Consider the following 20,912-nt stretch of genomic DNA (forward strand, 5'->3'; position numbering starts at 1 on the left):
GATTTTAAGGCCAAATGGGATCGGCACATGGGATCTATTCACAGGGCAAAGGTAGGAGAGGGACATTAAGGTGGGCAGACTAGATGGGCCGTGGGCCCTTATCTGCCGTCTATTTCTATGTTTCTATATGTTTTGTTTGTGTACTTTCTCATTCATGATCATACACCTTGTAATTGATTGGTTTACATCACATGACATCATAGTGGGCATTGTGCTTATCTGCGCTTGTACCGGCGTTTGAGAGCTGCCGGCGCCATTTTTGGGATGTGATGACTAGTTAAGCTGAACACAGTGAGTACTTCACATCAATGCAATTATTACAGTTTAAACATAGAAACATAGAAGATGACGGCAGAAAAGGGCCACGGCCCAACAAGTCTGCCCACTCTAATGACCCACCCCCTAATTTCTTCCTTGAAGTGATCCCACATGCTTATCCCATTTTCTCTTAAAATCCAGCACGCCACTGGCCTCAATTACCTGCAGTGGAAGACCATTCCAATGATCAACCACCCTTTCAGTGAAGAAATACTTCCTGGTGTCACTATGAAATCTCCCACCCCTGAGTTTCAACGTATGTCCTCTTGTTGCCGTAGGTCCTTTAAGAAAAAAGATATCCTCTTCTACCTCAATATGGCCCGTGACATATTTGAACATCTCAATCATGTCTCCCCTTTCTTTACGTTCCTCGAGTGAGTATAGCTGCAACTTACCCAGCCGTTCCTCATACGGGAGATCCTTGAGTCCTAAGACCATCCTGGTGGCCATTCGCTGAACCGACTCAATTCTAAGCACATCCTTTTGATAATGTGGTCTCCAGAATTGTACACAATATTCCAGATGAGGTCTCACCATGGATCTGTACAACGGCATTATAACTTCAGGCTTCCGGCTGACGAAACTTCTTCGGATACAACCCATCATTTGTCTAGCCTTGGATGAAGCTTTCTCCACTTGATTGGCAGTCTTCATGTCTTCACTAATGATCACTCCCAAGTCTCGTTCTGCTGCAGTTCTTGCTAAGGTCTCACCATTTAGGGTGTAAGTTCTGCTTATTTTTGTGGTTTTGATCACATTTATTCTTTTTGCAGTTCTTAAAAAATCCCCCAAGGAAGCCGATATCATTGGCGAAACAGGTCTCGTCAGGCTACAGTATTACCTGACTAGCACAAAGATAAGTGCTTTATTTTTTTGCATTACTGGTCTTGTTTACAGCATTAATATATATAAAATACATAAAACATTATTGCATTAGACCAGTTTTTGAGAGAGGTGCGTTGACTGATGAAAGAAACCCTGTCCCTGCATTCGCTATTTGGGAATCTCTATTCTTCATTAGCGCAGGTTTCTGAGGTCTTGCCCTCTCTTTCAACAAAGTTGTATTTGAAAAACCTGCTTTTTATTGTTCACAACATTTGAGGTTTTCTGCCATTTTGATATCATTAGTTTGCACAACTGTCTATACTAAACAAGTTTTCTAGGAGGGTCAGAATTTTAAAACCTCACCTGATTGTAGGTATCACCATCAAATGCAAGTGCCTATGTTTACTAAGATTAGCATGTGCTACCTATTCCAAAACTTGGTCTGTGAGTTTTGTTGCTGTGATGTCCTTGTACTGTGTAATTTGGTTAAGAAATTCATTTTTGTTTCTTCATCTATTCAAATTTACCATGATGGAATAATTACCAGTTTGGCCAAGAGTATTTCTTTTTATTTTTTTAAAATCATCTAGGCAGGGCATTGCTTCCCAAAATTTTATTCAAGATAACTTTATTTTAACACCTAAAAATTCACAAGACTCCAGATGATTATGAAAACAGAACAGCAGACTTCTATTTCACCTCTCCCGTTTTACTTAACAAAACCATGAAGATAGCAGCTGAAACCAGCATAGAACTTTGTAGCCTAATGGTTAGAACAGTAGGCCAAAAACCAAGAAAGCTAAGTTCAAATCCCACTGCTGCTCCTTGTGATCTTGGGCAAGTCACTTAACCCAGGAGCGTACCCTCTGCGACATATCCCCACCCTACCCACTGTGCACAGCCACTGCAGGAGAGACAACAGACTGGGAGTGATTTTTGTACCTTCTCCCTGTGCAACCAAAGCACCCACACAACCCCTTGGAACAGCCCTGACTTAATCCTCCATCAGCTTAGGTACAAACTTAGATTGTGAGCCCTCCAGATCCAGGAAAATACCTACTGAATCTAAATGTAGCTCATCTTGATCTATAACTGAAAAAGGTGTAAGTTAAATTCAAAATCCCTTCTTCCCTGTGTGTGTCAGTGTGCATTCATAGAGCCCAGTATTCTGCATGGGTTTCCAGACTAAAAGGAGCCATACAGGAATAGGGTCAAGGCCTGTAAATATTCAGACTCCCAAATCCTATGCCAGTTGCCTCTAGTGGACATAGGTCATAGTCGAGATTCTGAGGGAAAGGGAACAATTCTGCTTCTCAGAATCCATTTCTTGATGATATGGATGGCCCCAGTTGAGATCCAAGCTCAGTTTGGGAGCAACATAAACGCTTTTGGTGACAAATTTCCCCTTTTATCGCTCCACTGAGCTTACCCCTAGATCAGTGGTTCACAAAGGAGTTGTGAAGAAATGAGAATTTCATCCACAAAAATAAGAAAATAAATTTCTGTCCAGTGAGATTTCACTTGGGTCCGGTCCATTACAAGAACTGCTAAACCACTGCGTGACCAGGAAGAGGTATGGAACCTATCAACTAACAATCTGTTATCCTCATTTTAGAAATACATTTTTAAATGTTTAATTCATGAAAATGTTTGGAATAATTCTATTCATTTAAATAGATACATACCCTCATCTCTGGAATAATCTTCACCAGAATGTGGTTCAAACAAATAATCTCCAGTTGCAAGCTCAAATGCCTGGGATATAACCAAATATGTTTAGTAAGTAAATATTAAATATCTTCAATTATACTACAGTAAGAAAGTTATATGCATACTAAACCATAAATGCTGAACAGTATGGCCTGCCAAATTTTCCTTCACTTTTTCTTTAACCATCATTTTGCCCCCTATATACACCAAGCACTGAGAAGTCAAAAAGATGCCTAATGTGGACATTTCCAAGATGACTTCTGTCTTGTGGTTATGTATAAAACAAGTACTTCATGTACAGCATAAATTTTTTGTTTCAAGTTTTCATATTTTGGAGTGAGGGTTTGTTGATTATGGGCTTCAACTTAAGAGTGCTGAAGTCAACAATATCCAAATAACTTCTTATTGCACACAATGATTTACTGTTTTCAAGAATGGCTCTAGTTAGGTACTATTAATGGATGACTGAATTCAAACTGAAGCTAAACTCAGAGAAAACAAAATTTTTTATAACATCGCCACACCCACTTAATACTAAAGCATCAGTGTGCATCAATAACGTTAGTTATGCCATTCAACCCACTATGTAGTTATTGGGAGTAACACTGGACCAGAGTCTGACCATGAAAGACCAGGTAGACTACTTGATTAGAAAGATCTTTCTTACCCTCTGGAAGCTTCGGTCCATTAAAGCTTATTTTGATGTCCCATCATTTAGAATCCTGGTACAATGATTTATACTGAGTCAACTTGACTATTGTAACATCGCCTACTTGTCACTCTACCAGAAGAATATGCAGCGATTGCAACTGGTACAAAATGCAGCGGTTAGGCTACTTTGTGAACTGCAGAAGTTTGATCATGTAACACCTTCCTATCAACTTCTACACTGGCTGCCGATGGAGGCACGTGTGAAATTCAAGTTTGGTTGTTTTTGCTTCAAGGTACTTTATGACTTAGCCCCTAAATATATAACAGACCTTTTCTCTTTCACAACCAACCGACATAGGAGAAGCTCACACCCTCTCCACCGGTCTCTCTACCGGTTAAAGGTTGTAAATTTAAAAGTCATCACCAACATCTTTTCTCACATCAAGCAGCATTATGGGCTAAAGATCTGGAACAACTGCTCGTGCCTTCTACTTATAGGGAATTCAGGAAACGCCTAAAAACACATCTGTTCCTGAAGTACTTAGGTAACTGACCTATCCAATCTTAGTCCTCAACAAATGATCTTTAGAACTCTTATTCACTAACTCTGAACTATGTTTATTCCACTCAATCTGTAATACCTTTTAATCATTGTAAACCGCATAGAACTTCACGGTCCTGCGGTATATAAACTGTTATTATTATTATTAATGCCAACACTCAAACTTAATTCTCAAAAACACCACCAAAACAAGTACTAATCTAACCTAATCCAGGCATTTCTATTCTGCTTAATCAAATAGCTCAAGGCACGTTACAGTAAAACAAGATCAAGTACAAAATTCCTTGTAATTACAGATTACTTATGGGAAACAGAGAGAGAAAATGTAAGTTCTAACTGCCTTTCTGAAACGTATCAGTGTAAATCTTTTAATCTTACATGGCAACTGATTCCAAAGCTGCAGACCAATACCTCTTAATAACCGCCGGTAAGTAGACATTTTACAAGAAGTTAAAGCTGAAGGAATTGTCAGTCAATATTATTGGATGATCTTAAATCCCTAGATGCAATATATAGGCTAATCAAACTTTGACAGTAATCAGGGACAGATCCCCAAAGAATCTTAAAACAACATTAAACTAAACTAAACTAAACCTTAGGTTTGTATACCGCGCCATCTCCACAAGCGTAGAGCTCGGCACGGTTTACAGGGTTAGGTTGAAATTAATAGTTTGAAATGAATTCTTGCTTTAACAGGCAGCCAATGCAGTTTTTTCAATAATGGACTGGCCCGATCACAACTTCTGCCTTCCAATAGCAATTTAGCAGCTGCATTTAGAATTATTTGAATTCTTCTAAGTTTGGAATCCTGAAATGGCAATAGGATGATATTGCAATCAATCTGACTCAACTACCATTGCTTGTACAACTTATTTAAACTCAGAAGGTTCTAGCAAAGGCTTTAAATGTCAAAGAAGTTTCAATTTAAAAAATTACTTCTTCACTATTTCCTTAACATGAACTTCCATTTCCAAAGAAGAATCAATGCAGACTCCTAAGATCTTTATGCATGATTGTAAGGAAACCTCAGCTGTTGCTAACCAAATCATTATTCTTTGAGGGGAGGGGCGACTGCAAACCTACCTGCCACACACAAGGTATTAGTTTTACTAGGGTTAACATCTTTAATCTACATCCATTGAGAGATCAACTGTATCCTGAAAATAAGCTGTTACAGGGAAAAGGACAGAGATGTCTGCATAAATAAAATATTGTAAATTTAACTATCTAAAAACAACCTGAAGTTCACCTATATAAACATTAAAAAGAATAAGTGAAATTGGGGAGCCCTCTGGCACACTATAGCCCATCTTCCAGGGGTCAGACAATGTATTATTCCACAAAACTTGATGATGTCTACATTTCAAGAAGTAATGCACACAAAATTATAGTAGTGAAGGACAACTAGGATCAAAAGACCACTGTATGAGCTTATTCAAATATCCCTGAAAAGCTTATTTAAAAAATAGTGGAGAAAAAGAGACCTCTAATCAATTCACTCCTCATCTCAGTACACAACAATCCTATAATGGAGCATAACACAGTCATTGGTCTCTCAACCCCCCCCCCCTTACACACACACACACACGCATAAACACACATAAACCACCATCATAAATATTGTTTCAAATCTTATTCAAACTGAGTAAAAATACAGCCAGGTACTTATCCTCATAGTTGTCCAAGACAGTTAATCACTGGTATACATGAGACTTCCTCAAGTCCTGTCGCATTATTTCAAAAGCAAGCAAACTCAAAGAGAGAAGAAAGAGGAGAACTTCAGCCAGGCCCGACAGCGGCCCTGTTTCGCTCTAAGCTATTTCAAGAGCTCTGGCCTTTTTTTAAACATACAGCGACCAATATGTTCGTACATGTAAAACTCACAGGTACCGGTACATTTCAGGAAACCAGAGAACCATTGTAATACTATATCTTGATTTACAAAATGTTCTAATCTACCTAATAATATATCATGATTGACCAAATCAAACACTGCCAACAAATCTAACTGCATTATCATTGTTGGAATCCCTTATCAACATTTACTCTTAAAGAAGAGATCGAAGCTAGCAAAACTGATTCTGTACTATAATTAGGACAGAAGCTGGACTGTCGAGGATCTAATATACAATGTGGGAATAAATATTCTTGTAGTTGTATGCCTACTACTACCTCCATTATTTTAGAAAGAAATGGAACATTAGCCACTGGTCTATAATTAGGCACAATTTTTAGGGTCAACACCAGAACCTTTTAACAATGGAAAAAGGACAAGAAGTCCAAGACAATCAAGCAAAACTCCATTTGATAACATAAGAGTTAAATGGGTAAAACCTTTGTAGGCATAGACTTTAATAATTTGGCTGAAATGGAATCAAAACGACCAGAACCTTTTGCAACCTTCTTAAACCAATTTCCCACCAAATTTATATCAACCTCAGGAAATGTCCAAATACGATTAGCTGGACTTCCCCGATCCACTTGATAATCCCTTTCCACAACTTCATCTACAACATTGCCTAAGGACATAATTTCATTGCCTATTTCACTTCTAATATTCACTATCTTTTGTTGAAAATGGTTAGCTAAATTTTGTTGGGAAATCGCTTCACTGAGTAAATTGACCTCAGTAGAAGTCAAATGGTTCACCATTCTAAATAATTCTTTAGAGAAATTACCACAGTCCTTTATTTTCTGTGAAAAGAACATCTTTTGAATCTGAATTTACTGCTCATATGAATTAACTTTTACTCTCCATTCAAATTTGTAACTTCTCTTATTTCCCCTTCTGCCATGTCCTCTCAAATTTTCTACATTCCTGTTTCATTTCTTTAAGCTCTGGTGTATACCAAGGGCTCTTTATAGAATGAAGTTGCACTGGTAAGAAGGGGACTGCAGAGAGGGCAGAAAGCCACTGTCAGAGGCACCCCATGATCTCTCCGGCCCAACTGAAAATAACTTGGTGATCTTGCTGGCCCTGCACGGACCGGTAGGAAATTGAACTTAATCAATCTCGCTGGCCCTGTGTGGACCAGTAGAAATTTCCTGGGAACTGGTGGTTGAAGAACAGTGCTTTATATCACAGAAGACCCACTCAGGACAGCGGAGAACTTCATGAGAGGGAGACACATTGAGGAAGAAATCAGAGAACTTGAGGAATTCATTGAGGAGGCCTACAGGAGGAGGGTGGAAGAACACGAACATCAGAGGAAAGATGAAGACACACCAACATGGAAGGGAGAACGAGTGGAAGATGACTCCAAGAAGAAACCCACAGAGGAATTCCGCAGGAAGGGGAGGAATGGTCTAGTCGATGCCCAGAAGAAGAAGCAGCTAAGCACACCGAGGACACAGAAGAAGAAGAAGCAGCGAAGCACTCCGAGGACATAGACCTGTTACCGGAGCGAAAACTGAAGAAGGGAAAGACTGCAATCCTAGTGGGAGACTCATTCCTTAGGCATATAGACAGCCACATAGCAGGTGGAAGAGAGGATCGGCTGGTGACCTGCCTCCCATGAGCGAGAACAAAGGACATCGTGGACAAAATTGGAAAGATCCTAGAAGAAGCAGAGACAGAAGAGATTACAGTAATGATCCACATCGGAACAAATGATGTCAGCAGGAGGGACTACAGTAGAAGTGCACTGATAGAACAGTTCAAGATTCTGGGAAGGAAGTTGAAGATGAGGACTCAGAAGATAGCATTTTCAGAGATTCTACCAGTAACAAGGGCAGATGTGAAGAGGCAGACGGAACTACAATCAATAAATGTATGGATGAGGAGATGGTGTGAGGAAGAGGGGTTCCACTTCGTGAGGAACTGGACAACGTTTTGGGGCAAGAGCAAGCTCTTCAGGAGAGATGGACTGCACTTGAGCGCGGCGGGAACTAGACTTCTAGCAAACAACGTCAGGAGAGGAATAGAACAGGCTTTAAACTAAGAAGAAGGGGAAAGCCAACAGTCGACCAAGTGTCGATGATTCGGAAGAAGGTATCCCGTGAAGATACTAAGTGGGAAAAATGCTGGGAAGAAACAACGGGCAAAACACAGGAGTTGACTGATCCAGAAGAGTAGGATAAGAGGATTGTAGCACAGGAGAAGAAAATAAAGATCAAAGCACAGGGAAAGGAAACAAAGACCAAAAAATACCAGGTCTTAAATTACATATATACTAATGCAAGGAGCCTAAGGAACAAAATGGGGGAATTAGAAGTCATGGCCAAAACTGAGAACCTAGACATCATTTGGGTCTCCAAAACATGGTGGAATGAAGAAAACAAATGGGACATAGCACTGCCGGGGTACAAACTCTATCGCGAGGACAGGTCAGGTCAGAAAGGAGGAGGAATAGCCCTATACATAAAAGAAAGCATACACTCGACCAGAGTGGACACAGTAGCGACGACCAACAAATTGGAATCGCTATGGGTTAAAATACCAGGAAGGAAAGGGCCCGAGATAAAGATGGGTCTGTACTATCGTCCACCTGGGCAAACCGAAGCTACCGATGAAGAAATGGAAGCCGAGATGAAACGAGAATGCAAAAGCGGTAACACGATTATTATGGGAGACTTACTATCCCAGGATAGACTGGAGTCTTGGAAATTCAAAATGCGCTAGGGAGACTGGATTCCTGGAGGCTATACTGGACTGCTTCATGGATCAGCTTGTCAGAGAACCAACGAGAGGGAATGCCACTCTGGATCTAATCCTTAATGGGCTAAGAGGAAGTGGAAGTAGTGGGACCGTTGGGAAACAGCGATAACAATATGATCAAGTTCAAAGTTGAAGTAGGAATACCGAAGGGAAAGAGAACCACAGCGACAACTTTTAACCCTTTCAGGACCAAGGGACATATTTGTCCCATAACTTTAAAATCCTATAAATTTTGATTGGGATAGTCTACAGTTCTAAATTTGATATGTACGGATTCCATATGATACTGCCTTTATGTAAACAAACTGGTTCCGAAGTAACACATAAAGGAACAATGTCTGCTTCAAACGTCTTTTATCATACAGTGGTGCTCAGATTCCAAGATGGAAAGTTAAAGAACTCAAAAAGGGCAAAAGCCCTAAAGAGACTTAAATGGTATCAATCATTGCACCGGGTTGTAAAAGATGTTATGAAGTACTAATAGATGGTTTATAAAGTTCATAAATCCAAAGATTGCAAAAAGGTTAATAGTCCGATTTTTAAGCAACTTTGTATAGTTAAAGCTTCAATGAAGTAAATAACTTAGCTGAGATATAGAGAATGCATAGGTGTAGCTGGGTCCTGACGCGTTTCGCCGCTCTGGCTTCTTCAGAGAACCCACTCGCAATCAGTATATTCACTGCTTGTTTTCAATATAAGTCCTGCAACATCAAAGAACAAAGTGCATGAAAATGTCAAGATTCAAAGTTGATATTAGTAACTTAACCGAAAACTCTACCAAACTCTCGACGCTGTCGGCGGGACACCTACTGTTGATTCTGTAATCTTTCAGTTTCCTGTGACGTAAGCGCTCAGCTGAGCACCCGGCATTTATACACTGAAGAGGATGTCAGTCATCTAGTGGAGGAACGCCCACCATTCCACTTCTTTATTCAGACCAGAGGGAGTTACCGTCTGCCAGTGATAGATCCAACTTTGCTCACGCTTCCATAACCATGCTGATTTTTATCAACAAATACAAGGAACTGCGATGGGGGCCACCATGGCCCCGTCTCTGGCATGTCTTTATGTCACAGATTTTGAGGACACTTTTGTTTACTCATCTGTATATTTTCCAGAAATATACACGTGGAAACGATATATAGATGATGTTTTTTTGATCTGGATTAACACTCTGGATTTATTCCACCAATTTCTACAGTGGTTAAATACATGCAATTCACATTTGCAATTTACTGCATGCACCTCATACACCCATATAGCTTTTTTGGACATCCACATTACTATCAATGAAGGAACTTTTGTCACTACCATTCACCGCAAGCCCACTGACAGAAACACGTTGTTGCACTATGGGAGTTATCACCCTCGTCATCTGAAAAACAATTTACCAGTGGGCCAATTTCTAAGACTTAGGCGCTTGTGCAGCACCAGAGAAGAATTTAAACTTCGGGCAGGTGATATGTGGCAACGTTTCAGCGAACGTGGGTACCCCCATAGCATTATCAAAAAAGCTTACAAACGGGCTCTATATGCCCACCGAGATTACTTGTTGCAACCATCCCCCGACCAACGTGAACCTCGATTGGTGTGCACGTTGCCTTATTCATATCAAGCATTCCATATCAAAAAAATTATAAACACACATTGGCACATTCTTCAAGCACACCAATGTCTGGGGCAACAACCTCTCTTTGCTTATTCTAGGGGTAAAAATCTACGGGATTTTGTATCCAAGTCTCATTTTGTTGATACACCAGGAGATATCCTGATACCTGAGCCCAAAGGACATTTTAAATGTGGCAATTGCACCATGTGTATGCATGCTTTGGAAACTACTTGCATTCACCATCCCACGTTACCAAAGCAACATATGTTACAGCATTTTTCGGATTGTGATACCCAAGGGGTCGTTTACCTCATTCTGTGCCCATGCAATCTGCTATATATCGGACACACTACCAGAAGCATCAAAACACGAATCACAGAACATCTGAGCAAAATCAGAAGGGGCGACATTAATGCCCCCTTAGTTCAACACTGGCAGGCTATTCCGCACCAGCTTCAAGATTTACAATTTACGGTATTAGAGGTGGCCCATGGCATTAGAGGAGGCAATTCCCAAGCATGGTTATGGAAGCGTGAGCAAAGTTGGATCTATCACTGGCAGACGGTAACTCCCTCTGGTCTGAATAAAGAAGTGGAATGGTGGGCGTTCCTCCACTAGATGACTGACATCCTCTTCAGTGTATAAATGCCGGGTGCTCAGCTGAGCGCTTACGTCACAGGAAACTGAAAGATTACAGAATCAACAGTAGGTGTCCCGCCGACAGCGTCGAGAGTTTGGTAGAGTTTTCGGTTAAGTTACTAATATCAACTTTGAATCTTGACATTTTCATGCACTTTGTTCTTTGATGTTGCAGGACTTATATTGAAAACAAGCAGTGAATATACTGATTGCGAGTGGGTTCTCTGAAGAAGCCAGAGCGGCGAAACGCGTCAGGACCCAGCTACACCTATGCATTCTCTATATCTCAGCTAAGTTATTTACTTCATTGAAGCTTTAACTATACAAAGTTGCTTAAAAATCGGACTATTAACCTTTTTGCAATCTTTGGATTTATGAACTTTATAAACCATCTATTAGTACTTCATAACATCTTTTACAACCCGGTGCAATGATTGATACCATTTAAGTCTCTTTAGGGCTTTTGCCCTTTTTGAGTTCTTTAACTTTCCATCTTGGAATCTGAGCACCACTGTATGATAAAAGACGTTTGAAGCAGACATTGTTCCTTTATGTGTTACTTCGCTGTCATGGCCCTTTAGGAACATTCTTTTTGAATCATACCCAGTTGTTTATATTGGGAACAAACTGGTTCCGACATTCATTCATTAGCGTCGTTGCCAGATTGACGAGAAGATTCACTTGCCACACTGTCCATAAGCCAGAAGTTTGATTTTTTAAATAAAAATAATGATATTTCACAAAAACATTTTGTCTTTGGTTTTGCCTTCCTATGTCGCTACTATAGCGTTCTGATGCGTTTTACGCCACATCTGATCTCTCGTTCTCAAGATGTCGCCTTATTTCGTCATGGGACACATATGTCCCTATGGACGGTAGTAGAATTCTGAGGTTGATGTGCACGTGTCGTGATTCTTTTCGTTTTGTGTTACCTGGTGCCGAGAGCTCTGAGGTAAGTTGGCCGACCTGTCCAATAACTGTAGAACGCATTTTGGATCCTTTCTCGAGTACTTGTATGCTCATCAAATATTTTGTTGCAGTTGCACCCGATAGAATAAGGATGCCTTTAGCAGAACGCTTCTTCGAAATAACTGAGGATGCCATTGAGCAGATATTGCTGGCAGATAATAGTGATGATGAAGACAATCTTCCACTTGATGAAGAAGATAGAGGCTTTCTTGACGAGGATGTTGAGAAGGTAGGCAAAGAAATTGTTATTGAGCGCCCTGTAGCAGCAACTAATGACTTACCCGAAGCTCCACGAAAACAACGTCGTGCAAAAGCAGGCCAGAAAGAAGACATCAATTTCATCTGGAAGCCTCGGAAAGCAAATTTTCAAAAGAACACCATTGAGTATGAATATGGAAATGTGAACATAGATGTCGATTGCAGTGTGGAACCTAATGCCTACGAGGTATTTGAGAAAACTTGTGGTTTCAATGATCTGGCAGCTCATATTGTTGAACAAAGTAATTTATACATGAAGCAGAAGGGGGTTCCTTTCCAAACCGATGCCCAAGAAATCCGTGCGTTCTTGGGAATGAATTTAGTGATGGGTTACCATGTGCTTCCTAGTCTGAGAGACTACTGGTCTACTGACCCTGACCTACAAGTGCCATACATTGCTAAAGTAATGCCTTGACAACGGTTTGAAGCGATCAGGTCTGCCTTACATTTTTCAAATAATGAAGAGATGCTTCCGAAAAGCCATCCTGATTTTGATAGAGCTTTCAAAGTTTGGCCTGTAATGGATCACTTCAATCGATGCTTCCAGAATGCACGGAACCCAAGCCAACAACAGTCAGTAGATGAACACATGATACGATTCAAAGGACATAGCATCATGAAGCAATACATAAAAAATAAACCTATAAAGTGGGGTTTCAAGATGTGGTGCAGGTGTGACTCAAAGACTGGCTATTTGTACCAATTCGACTTGTACACAGGCAAGAAAACTGACACAGAACATGGACTTGGAGAGGGCGTGGTCCTCATGCTAACGAAATCACTCGAGCACTTATGCTGTGAGATTTACATAGACAATTTCTTCAATTCCCCAATTCTTCAGCTGAAAACACAACAACAGGAAATATATTTGTGTGGAACGGCTCGGGCAGGCAGAAAGCATATGCCAAAGAATCTCAAGCAGGACAAAGAGCTAAAACATGGAGAAAGCCAAATGCTTTCAGCAAATGGCATAACCTGTGTAAAATGGATGGACAACCGATCTGTTGTGATGTTGTCTAATTTTCTGCATTCCACCAACTCGGTCTCAGTGTCCAGGAGGCAACAAAAAAGTGCAGAAAAGATCCAAATTCCTTATCCTGAAATAATAGGTGCCTACAACAACTTCATGGGCGGCGTCGATCTCATGGATCAAAAGAAGATAACATATGAAGTTGACAGGAAGTCGAAGATCAAATACTATTTGCGCATATTTTTCGATTTGATTGATATAGCTGTCAACAAATGCTCATTGAATATTTACTCAACTGAACCTGAACATGAATCCTCAATGTAAGGCCATGACCCCTGTTCAGTACAGGCAACTGATTGCAAGGTTCCTCATTGGAAATTATACAAACAGGAAGAGAAGTCTTCCAGCAGGACCTGTTCGAAGCAGCAAGAACAGTATACCATCCCCTATGCCTGAACACAAGTTGGCGAAAATGGGAAAGCGGAAAAGGAGTGCTCAATGTGCAAAGGACAAAATTGAAAATCGGACTGATAATATTTGTGAAATTTGTCAGGTTCACTTGTGCTACACATCATCACGCAACTGTTTTGAGAAATATCACACATAGCGGTTATTGCGGGTCAAATAAAGATGACCTCGGTGCTTGTAAGTTACCTGATTTTGTGGTTTAGTCATACTCATGTACAGATCGTGCAATAATAAATTCAGGATGAAACTTATGCTGTGTTATATATTGGATATGCATACACGTCTCTTATATACAACCTGTGTCCTTAGCCGACCATAGGGACATATATGTCCCAGGCTATAACTCATAAACTATAATAGCTATCGTCTCCGAATCAATTTTTTGGCATCTGCAAGCCCTTTTTACCATAAAAATGTCGTCAAAACCACAAAAATTGGCCTACGATCCTTATGGTCCTGAAAGGGTTAACTTCAAGAAAGGAAACTACGAAGCGATTAGGGTAATGGTAAGGAAGAAACTTAGAAACAGCTCAAAGAAATGGCAGTCTGTAGAGCAAGCCTGGTCTTTATTCAAGGACACGGTGAGCGAGGGGCAAAATCTGTATATCCCCAGATTCAGAAAAGGGTGCAAAAAGAGCCGAACAAAAGATCCGGTGTGGATAACTACAGAAGTAAAGAAAGTGATAGGTGATAAGAAGAACTCATTCAAGAAATGGAAAAATGGCAAATCCGAGGAGAACTGGAAAGAACATAGGAAGTATCAAAAAGAATGTCACCTCGTGGTTAGAAAAGCAAAAAGAGAATATGAAGAGAGGCTTGCCAGGGAAGCATGAAATTTCAAACCGTTCTTCAGATATGTTAAAGGGAAGCAGCTGGCTAGGGAGGAGGCGGGACTGCTGGATGACAGAGATAGGAAGGGAGTGGTGAAGGAGGAGAAAGAAATGGAAGAAAGACTAAACATGTTCTTTTCGTCAGTATTTACAAAAGAGGACACATCCAACATACCGGAACCCGAACAAATCTTCAAAGGAGACCAAGCAGAAAAATTAACATCCATGGAAGTAAGCCTCAAAAACATACATAGGCGAATAGAAAAATTAAAATCTGACAAATCACCGGACCCGGACAGAATCCACCCTAGGGTACTGAAAGAACTGAAGGAGGAAATAGCGGAACTACTACAGCAAGTCTGTAATCTATCTCTGAAAAATGGCATGATCCCGGACGATTGGAAGATAGCCAATGTTACACCCATCTTTAAAAAGGGATCAAGAGGTCACCCGGGGAACTACAGACCAGTAAGTCTGACCTTGGTTCCTGGGAAAATGGCGGAAGCGCTGATAAAAGATAGCATTGAGGAACATCTAGAAAGGAATAAATTTATGAAAACAAGCCAACATGGCTTCTGCAATGGAAGATCGTGCCTGACGAACTTAGTGCAGTTCTTCAAAGGAATTAACAAACGGATGGACAAAGGGGACCCCATAGACATTGTATACTTAGACTTCCAAAAAGCCTTTGACAATGTACCCCATGAATGCCTGCTTCGGAAATTAAAGAACCATGGGTGGAAGGGGACATACACAGATGAATCCAGAATTGGTTGGCGGGTAGGAAGCAGAGGGTAGGAGTGAAGGGCCACTACACAGACTGGAGGAGGGCCAAGAGTGTTGTTTCGCAGGGGTCGGTGTTTGGACCGCTGCTATTCAATGTATATATAATTGATCTAGAAATAGGGACGAAGTGCGAAGTAATAAAATTCGCAGATGACACCAAACTATTTAATGGGGCTAGGACTAAAAAGGACTGTGAAGATTTACAAAGGGACTTGAACAAACTAGGGGAGTGGGCGATGAGCTGACAGATGAAGTTTAATGTAGAGAAATGTAAAGTCTTGCATGTAGGAAACAGAAACCCGAGGTACAGCTACACGATGGGAGGGCTGTCATTGAGTGAGAATACCCAAGAAAGGGACTTGGGGGTAATAGTGGACAAGACAATAAAGCCGTCGGCACAGTGCGCAGCGGACGCTAAGAAAGTGAATAGAATGCTAGGTATAATCAAGAAGGGTATTACAACCAAAACGAAAAAAGTTATCCTGCCGTTGTATCAGGCGATGGTGTGCCTGCATCTGGAGTACTGCATCCAATATTGGTCGCCGTACCTAAAGAAGGATATGGCTATACTCGAGAGGGTTCAGAAGAGAGCGACACGTTTGATAAAAGGTATGAGAAACCTTTCATACGCTGAAAGATTGGAGAAACTGGGGCTCTTTTCCCTGGAGAAGCGGAGACTTAGAGGGGATATGATAGAGACTTACAAGATCATGAAGGGCATAGAGAAAGTGGAGAGGGACAGATTCTTCAAACTTTTAAAAACTACAGGAACGAGAAGGCATTCGGAAAAATTAAAAGGGGACAGATTTAAAACAAATGCCAGGAAGTTCTTCTTCACTCAACAGGTGGTGGACACCTGGAATGCGCTTCCAGAGGGCGTGATAGGACAGGGTACGGTATTGGAGTTCAAGAAGAGATTGGACAATTTTCTTAAGGAAAAGGAGATAGAAGGGTATAGATAGAGGGTTACTATACAGGGCTTTAAACTAGGTAAGTCGGGGGAGGGTACCCATTCACATATTAGTGCAGAAAGGAATTATCCTGATGAGGTGAGTCGAAACTCCGCTTCCATGTCCAAGGTAAGTACCCACATTGCAAACAGTTCTTTAGGAGTCACACCGACTCGGGTAGGATACGCCTCACAGGGACTTAACAAACACAAGATATGGAGGGCCATGTATGTCAATGCACACAGTTTAGGTAACAAAATTCTAGAATTGGAGGCTGAAATAAGGAATGCCGACCTAGATGTGGTGGCAATATCTGAAACTTGGTTCACGGACTCACATGGGTTGGATATGGCTATACTGGGCTACAATCTACTTCTTCAGGACAGAGAGGGCAGGTTAGGAGGGGGGGGTAGCTCTATACATTAAAGAGGACATCAAAACCACCAGGATCACAGATGTCAAGTACACCGGGGAGTCCCTCTGGGTAAACCTGGCAAGAGGCAGAGAAAAATGCCTGTATCTAGGTGTGGTATACAGACCCCCAAGACAACTGGAAGACATGGACACAGAATTAATTGAAGACATAGAGAATATCACTCTACGAGGAGAAGCTGTACTGCTAGGGGACGTCAATATGCCTGATGCAGACTGGAACTCATTTTCAGCGACAACCAGCGGTAGCAGGAGGCTCTTAACCTCCATAAAGGGAGCACGTCTCAAACAAATGGTAACGGAGCCCACTAGGGCCCAGGCGATCCTCAACCTGGTACTCACCAACGGGGAAAGCGTCTCAGAGATCTCAGTAGGAGATACGCTAGCCTCCAGCGACCACAACATAGTATGGTTCAACCTTAGGAAAGGCTTCCCTAGATCAAACACGAAAACAAAGGTACTCAATTTCCGGGGCACAGACTTCGCACGCATGGGAGATTTCGTCCATCAGACGCTGCAGGACCAAGCGGAGACCGATGATGTAGAAGCTAAGTAGTTAACACTGAAATCAACCATACATGAAGCAACTAGCCGCTTCATAAAATCAGTAAATAAACGACAAAGAAACAATAAACCCCAATGGTTCACTGCGGAGATCTCACACCTCATTAAGGAGAAGAAAAAAGCGTTTCTCTCCTACAAGCGCACGGAGAAGAGAGAGGCAAAGGTAGAATATAGGACCAGGTCTACAGCGGTCAAAATGGCAGTTAGGGAGGCAAAACTTCAAGTGGAAGAAATTCTGGCAAAAAACATTAAAAAGGGGGACAAATCCTTCTTCAGGTATATTAGTGACAGAAAAAGGAACACAGGCCTTAGAAGACCGGACGGAAGTTACGTGGAAGCAGATTCCGATAAAGCCGAACTACTTAATGAATACTTCTGCTCAGTCTTCACCTGTGAGGCACCGGGACACGGTCCGCAGTTGAAGGCAACACAAAGCACAGAAGACCCGTTTCAGAATTTTGAGTTCACACCAGGTGAAGTTTACAGTGAACTGGCAAGACTCAAGGTGAACAAAGCCATGGGACCAGACAATTTGCACCCAAGAGTGCTCAGAGAATTGAGCGATGTCCTGGCGAAACCGTTGGCTGAGCTATTCAATCTCTCCCTAAGTAAGGGGAAAGTTCCCCTGGACTGGAAATTAGCTAATGTCGTTCCTCTGCATAAAAAGGGTTGCAGGGCAGAGGCTGCGAATTATAGACCGGTGAGTCTCACATCAATAGTGTGCAAACTCATGGAAACACTAATTAAAAGCAAATTGGACACGATCTTGAATGAAGGGAATCTTCGGGATCCCAGTCAGCATGGATTCACCAAGGGTAGGTCCTGCCAATCCAATCTCATCAGCTTCTTTGACTGGGTAACAAGAAAGTTGGACTTGGGAGAGTCTTTGGACGTCGTGTTCCTGGACTTCAATAAAGCTTTTGACAGTGTCCCACACCGCAGGCTGCTAAGCAAGATGGAATCGATGGGGTTAGGAGAGACACTAACTGCATGGGTCAATGATTGGCTGAGTGGCAGACTTCAGAGGGTGGTGGTTAATTGTACCCTCTCTAAAACATCGGAGTGCCGCAGTGGAGTGCCGCAGGGCTTGGTCCTGGGTCCACTCCTTTTCAACATATTCATAGGTGATCTGACTCAAGGGCTTCAAGGTAAAATAACACTATTTGCCGATGACGCCAAACTATGTAATATAGTAAGTGAATGCAGTTTACAGAATTATATGGCACAGGACCTGCTTACATTGGAAAGTTGGTCCTCAACCTGGCAGCTAGGCTTCAATGCTAAGAAATGTAAGGTCATGCACCTCGGAAGCGGAAATCCATGCAGGACGTACTTCTTGAACGGAGAAACTTTAACTAGGACTTCAGCAGAACGAGATTTAGGAGTAATCATCAGTGCAGACATGAAAACTGCCAATCAAATGGAGAAGGCTTCATCTAAGGCAAGTCAGATATTGGATTGTATCAATAGAAGTTTCGTCAGCCGAAAGCCTGAAGTCATAATGCCGTTGTACAGGGCCATGGTGAGACCTCATCTGGAGTACTGTGTGCAATTCTGGAGGCCACATTACAGTAAAGATGTGCGCAGAATTGAATCGGTTCAGCGGACGGCCACCAGGATGATCTCGGGGCTCAAGAGTCTCTCGTACGAAGAGAGACTGAACAAATTGCAGTTCTACACTCTCGAGGAACGTAGGGAGAGGGGAGACATGATCGAAACATTTAAGTACCTCACGGGACGTGTCGAAGTGGAAGATGATATTTTCTTTCTCAAGGGACCCTCGGCCACAAGAAGGCACCCGCTCAAACTCAGGGGCGGAAAATTTAATGGCGACACCAGAAAGCATTTCTTCACAGAGAGAGTGGTTGATCATTGGAACAAGCTTCCAGTGCAGGTGATCGAGGCAGACAGCGTGCCAGACTTTAAGAATAAATGGGATACCCATGTGGGATCCCTACGAGGGTCAAGATAAGGAAATTGGGTAATTAGGGCATAGACAGGGGGTGGGTAAGCAGAGTGGGCAGACTTGATGGGCTGTAGCCCTTTTCTGCCGTCATCTTCTATGTTTCTATGTTCTGGATCTGATGGGCCACCGCGTGAGCGGACTGCTGGGCATGATGGACCTCTGGTCTGACCCAGCAGAGGCACTACTTATGTTCTTATGTTCTGCATAGTAGCGTTTGCAAAGACACATTTAGAGGCAATATGCCGCATAAAAATAAACAGAAAACATCACTCTATTACAGTAATACCATCCCTACAATAAGACATGGAGATGGCAGCATTATGCTGTGGAATGCTCTGGAATAACAGAAACATAAGAATAGCTTTATTGGGTCAGACCAATGGTCCATCAAGCCCAGTAGCCCGTTCTCACAGTGGTCAATCCAGGTTATTAGTACCTGGCCAAAACCAACTCTGAAAAGAGCTTTGTGTCAGCCAGTAACAGAGTTTCTCATCTAGGAAGTCACTTTCCAACTGAGCAAAACACACAGCTAAGACCCTAAGCAGTGCAAGCTCATAGACTCTACCTCTTTCTCGAAAGTCTGACTAGTACTAAGTCATGCCCTTCTGCTACCTTGAATCTGCCTTAGAAAGTGAGGGGTTCATCTGGGAATTGAACCCAGGACCTCTCGCACCCAAAGCAAGAATCATACCCCTAGACCAACGAGCCACTGGGCTGACTAAGCTGAGGAATGGGGTTTACAGAGCAAAGGAAACCCCATGCCGCCAGCCTCCCTGTCAGGGAATCGAACTCCGGTTTCCTGCATGACAGGCAGGGATACTCACCACTATACTAAATAGTTTGTAAATAGTAAGGAAAAGATAGTGAACCCATGCTGACTCTGTCTCATTAAATCATGTTTGTCTACGTGTTCCACAATTGTATCCTATATAATAAAACCCTAGCCGCGCATGTACATTCTTATCTGCGTGCTTTCATGATCCATATGTCTGTGGCCGCAGGAGTGTGCATGCGCGCTTAGGGTTCCCCCCCCATAAGACAGTTCGTCTTCATCGGTGTCATCTTTGCCCCCCCTCCCCGACACACCCGAACCCCCGTTCAGCCTCCCATCCGACCCTCCCTTCCCGCGCTCTGGCCGGCTCCCTTAGTCCCTTGCCGCCGCCCCTCTTCCCTTCCCGCGGTCCCGACAAACATCCTGATTCCAGCAGCGGCCGCAGCACTCTAAACACGCTCTTCACAGCCTTCTACTGCCCTGATTTGCTCTGCCTTGTACGTGGTACGCATGTTGTTGGAGCGGCGTCCAGTTTGACTGTGGAGTTGACGTCCTGCATGCTTGTACGTGATGAGTGCGGCAGCCGGTTTGACTGGGGAGTTGACATCCTGCATGCTTGTACGTGGTGCACGTGTTGTTGGAGTGGCAGCCAGCTTGAATGGGGAGTTGAGAGGTCCTGCACATGCTTCTGGAGGATGGCGGAAGGCTTGAATCGGAAGCTGGGAGGCGTTGGTGGACGGCAGAGGCATCGGCCGAAGCGGGAGGGCAGCCGCACGGGGACCCCGAGGGAAGGAAGCCACCATGATGCAAGGGCTGCAGCACCCACAGGCAGGTACTCACCCCTGGGCCACTATAGTGAGAGCTCGTTTAGCGAGTCAACACTCGTTTTGCGAGTTAAGGTTTGCGGGAGTGTTTTGCTCGTCTTGCAAAACACTCGCAAACCGCGTTACTCACAAACCGAGGTTTGACTGTAGTT

At 42.5% G+C, this 20,912-nt stretch overlaps 1 protein-coding gene and 1 non-coding gene across 11 annotated transcripts in view; both read right to left on the reverse strand.

Annotated features, from left to right (window-relative positions):
* SRPK2 (SRSF protein kinase 2) overlaps positions 1–20,912 on the reverse strand; it is a 235,110-nt gene that overhangs the window by 21,741 nt on the left and 192,457 nt on the right. For all 10 annotated transcript variants that reach the window (XM_033959742.1, XM_033959744.1, XM_033959740.1 and 7 more), the window contains one exon: positions 2,829–2,898. In XM_033959742.1, coding sequence (XP_033815633.1) covers positions 2,829–2,898 — 70 coding nt within the window. The remainder of the gene's footprint in view (positions 1–2,828; positions 2,899–20,912) is intronic.
* Positions 19,801–19,872, reverse strand: TRNAP-UGG. Its single transcript has one exon. It is a non-coding gene; the product is annotated as a tRNA-Pro (tRNA).

Source organism: Geotrypetes seraphini, chromosome 9 (assembly GCF_902459505.1).
Source record: "Geotrypetes seraphini chromosome 9, aGeoSer1.1, whole genome shotgun sequence".
Lineage (NCBI taxonomy): Eukaryota > Metazoa > Chordata > Amphibia > Gymnophiona > Dermophiidae > Geotrypetes > Geotrypetes seraphini.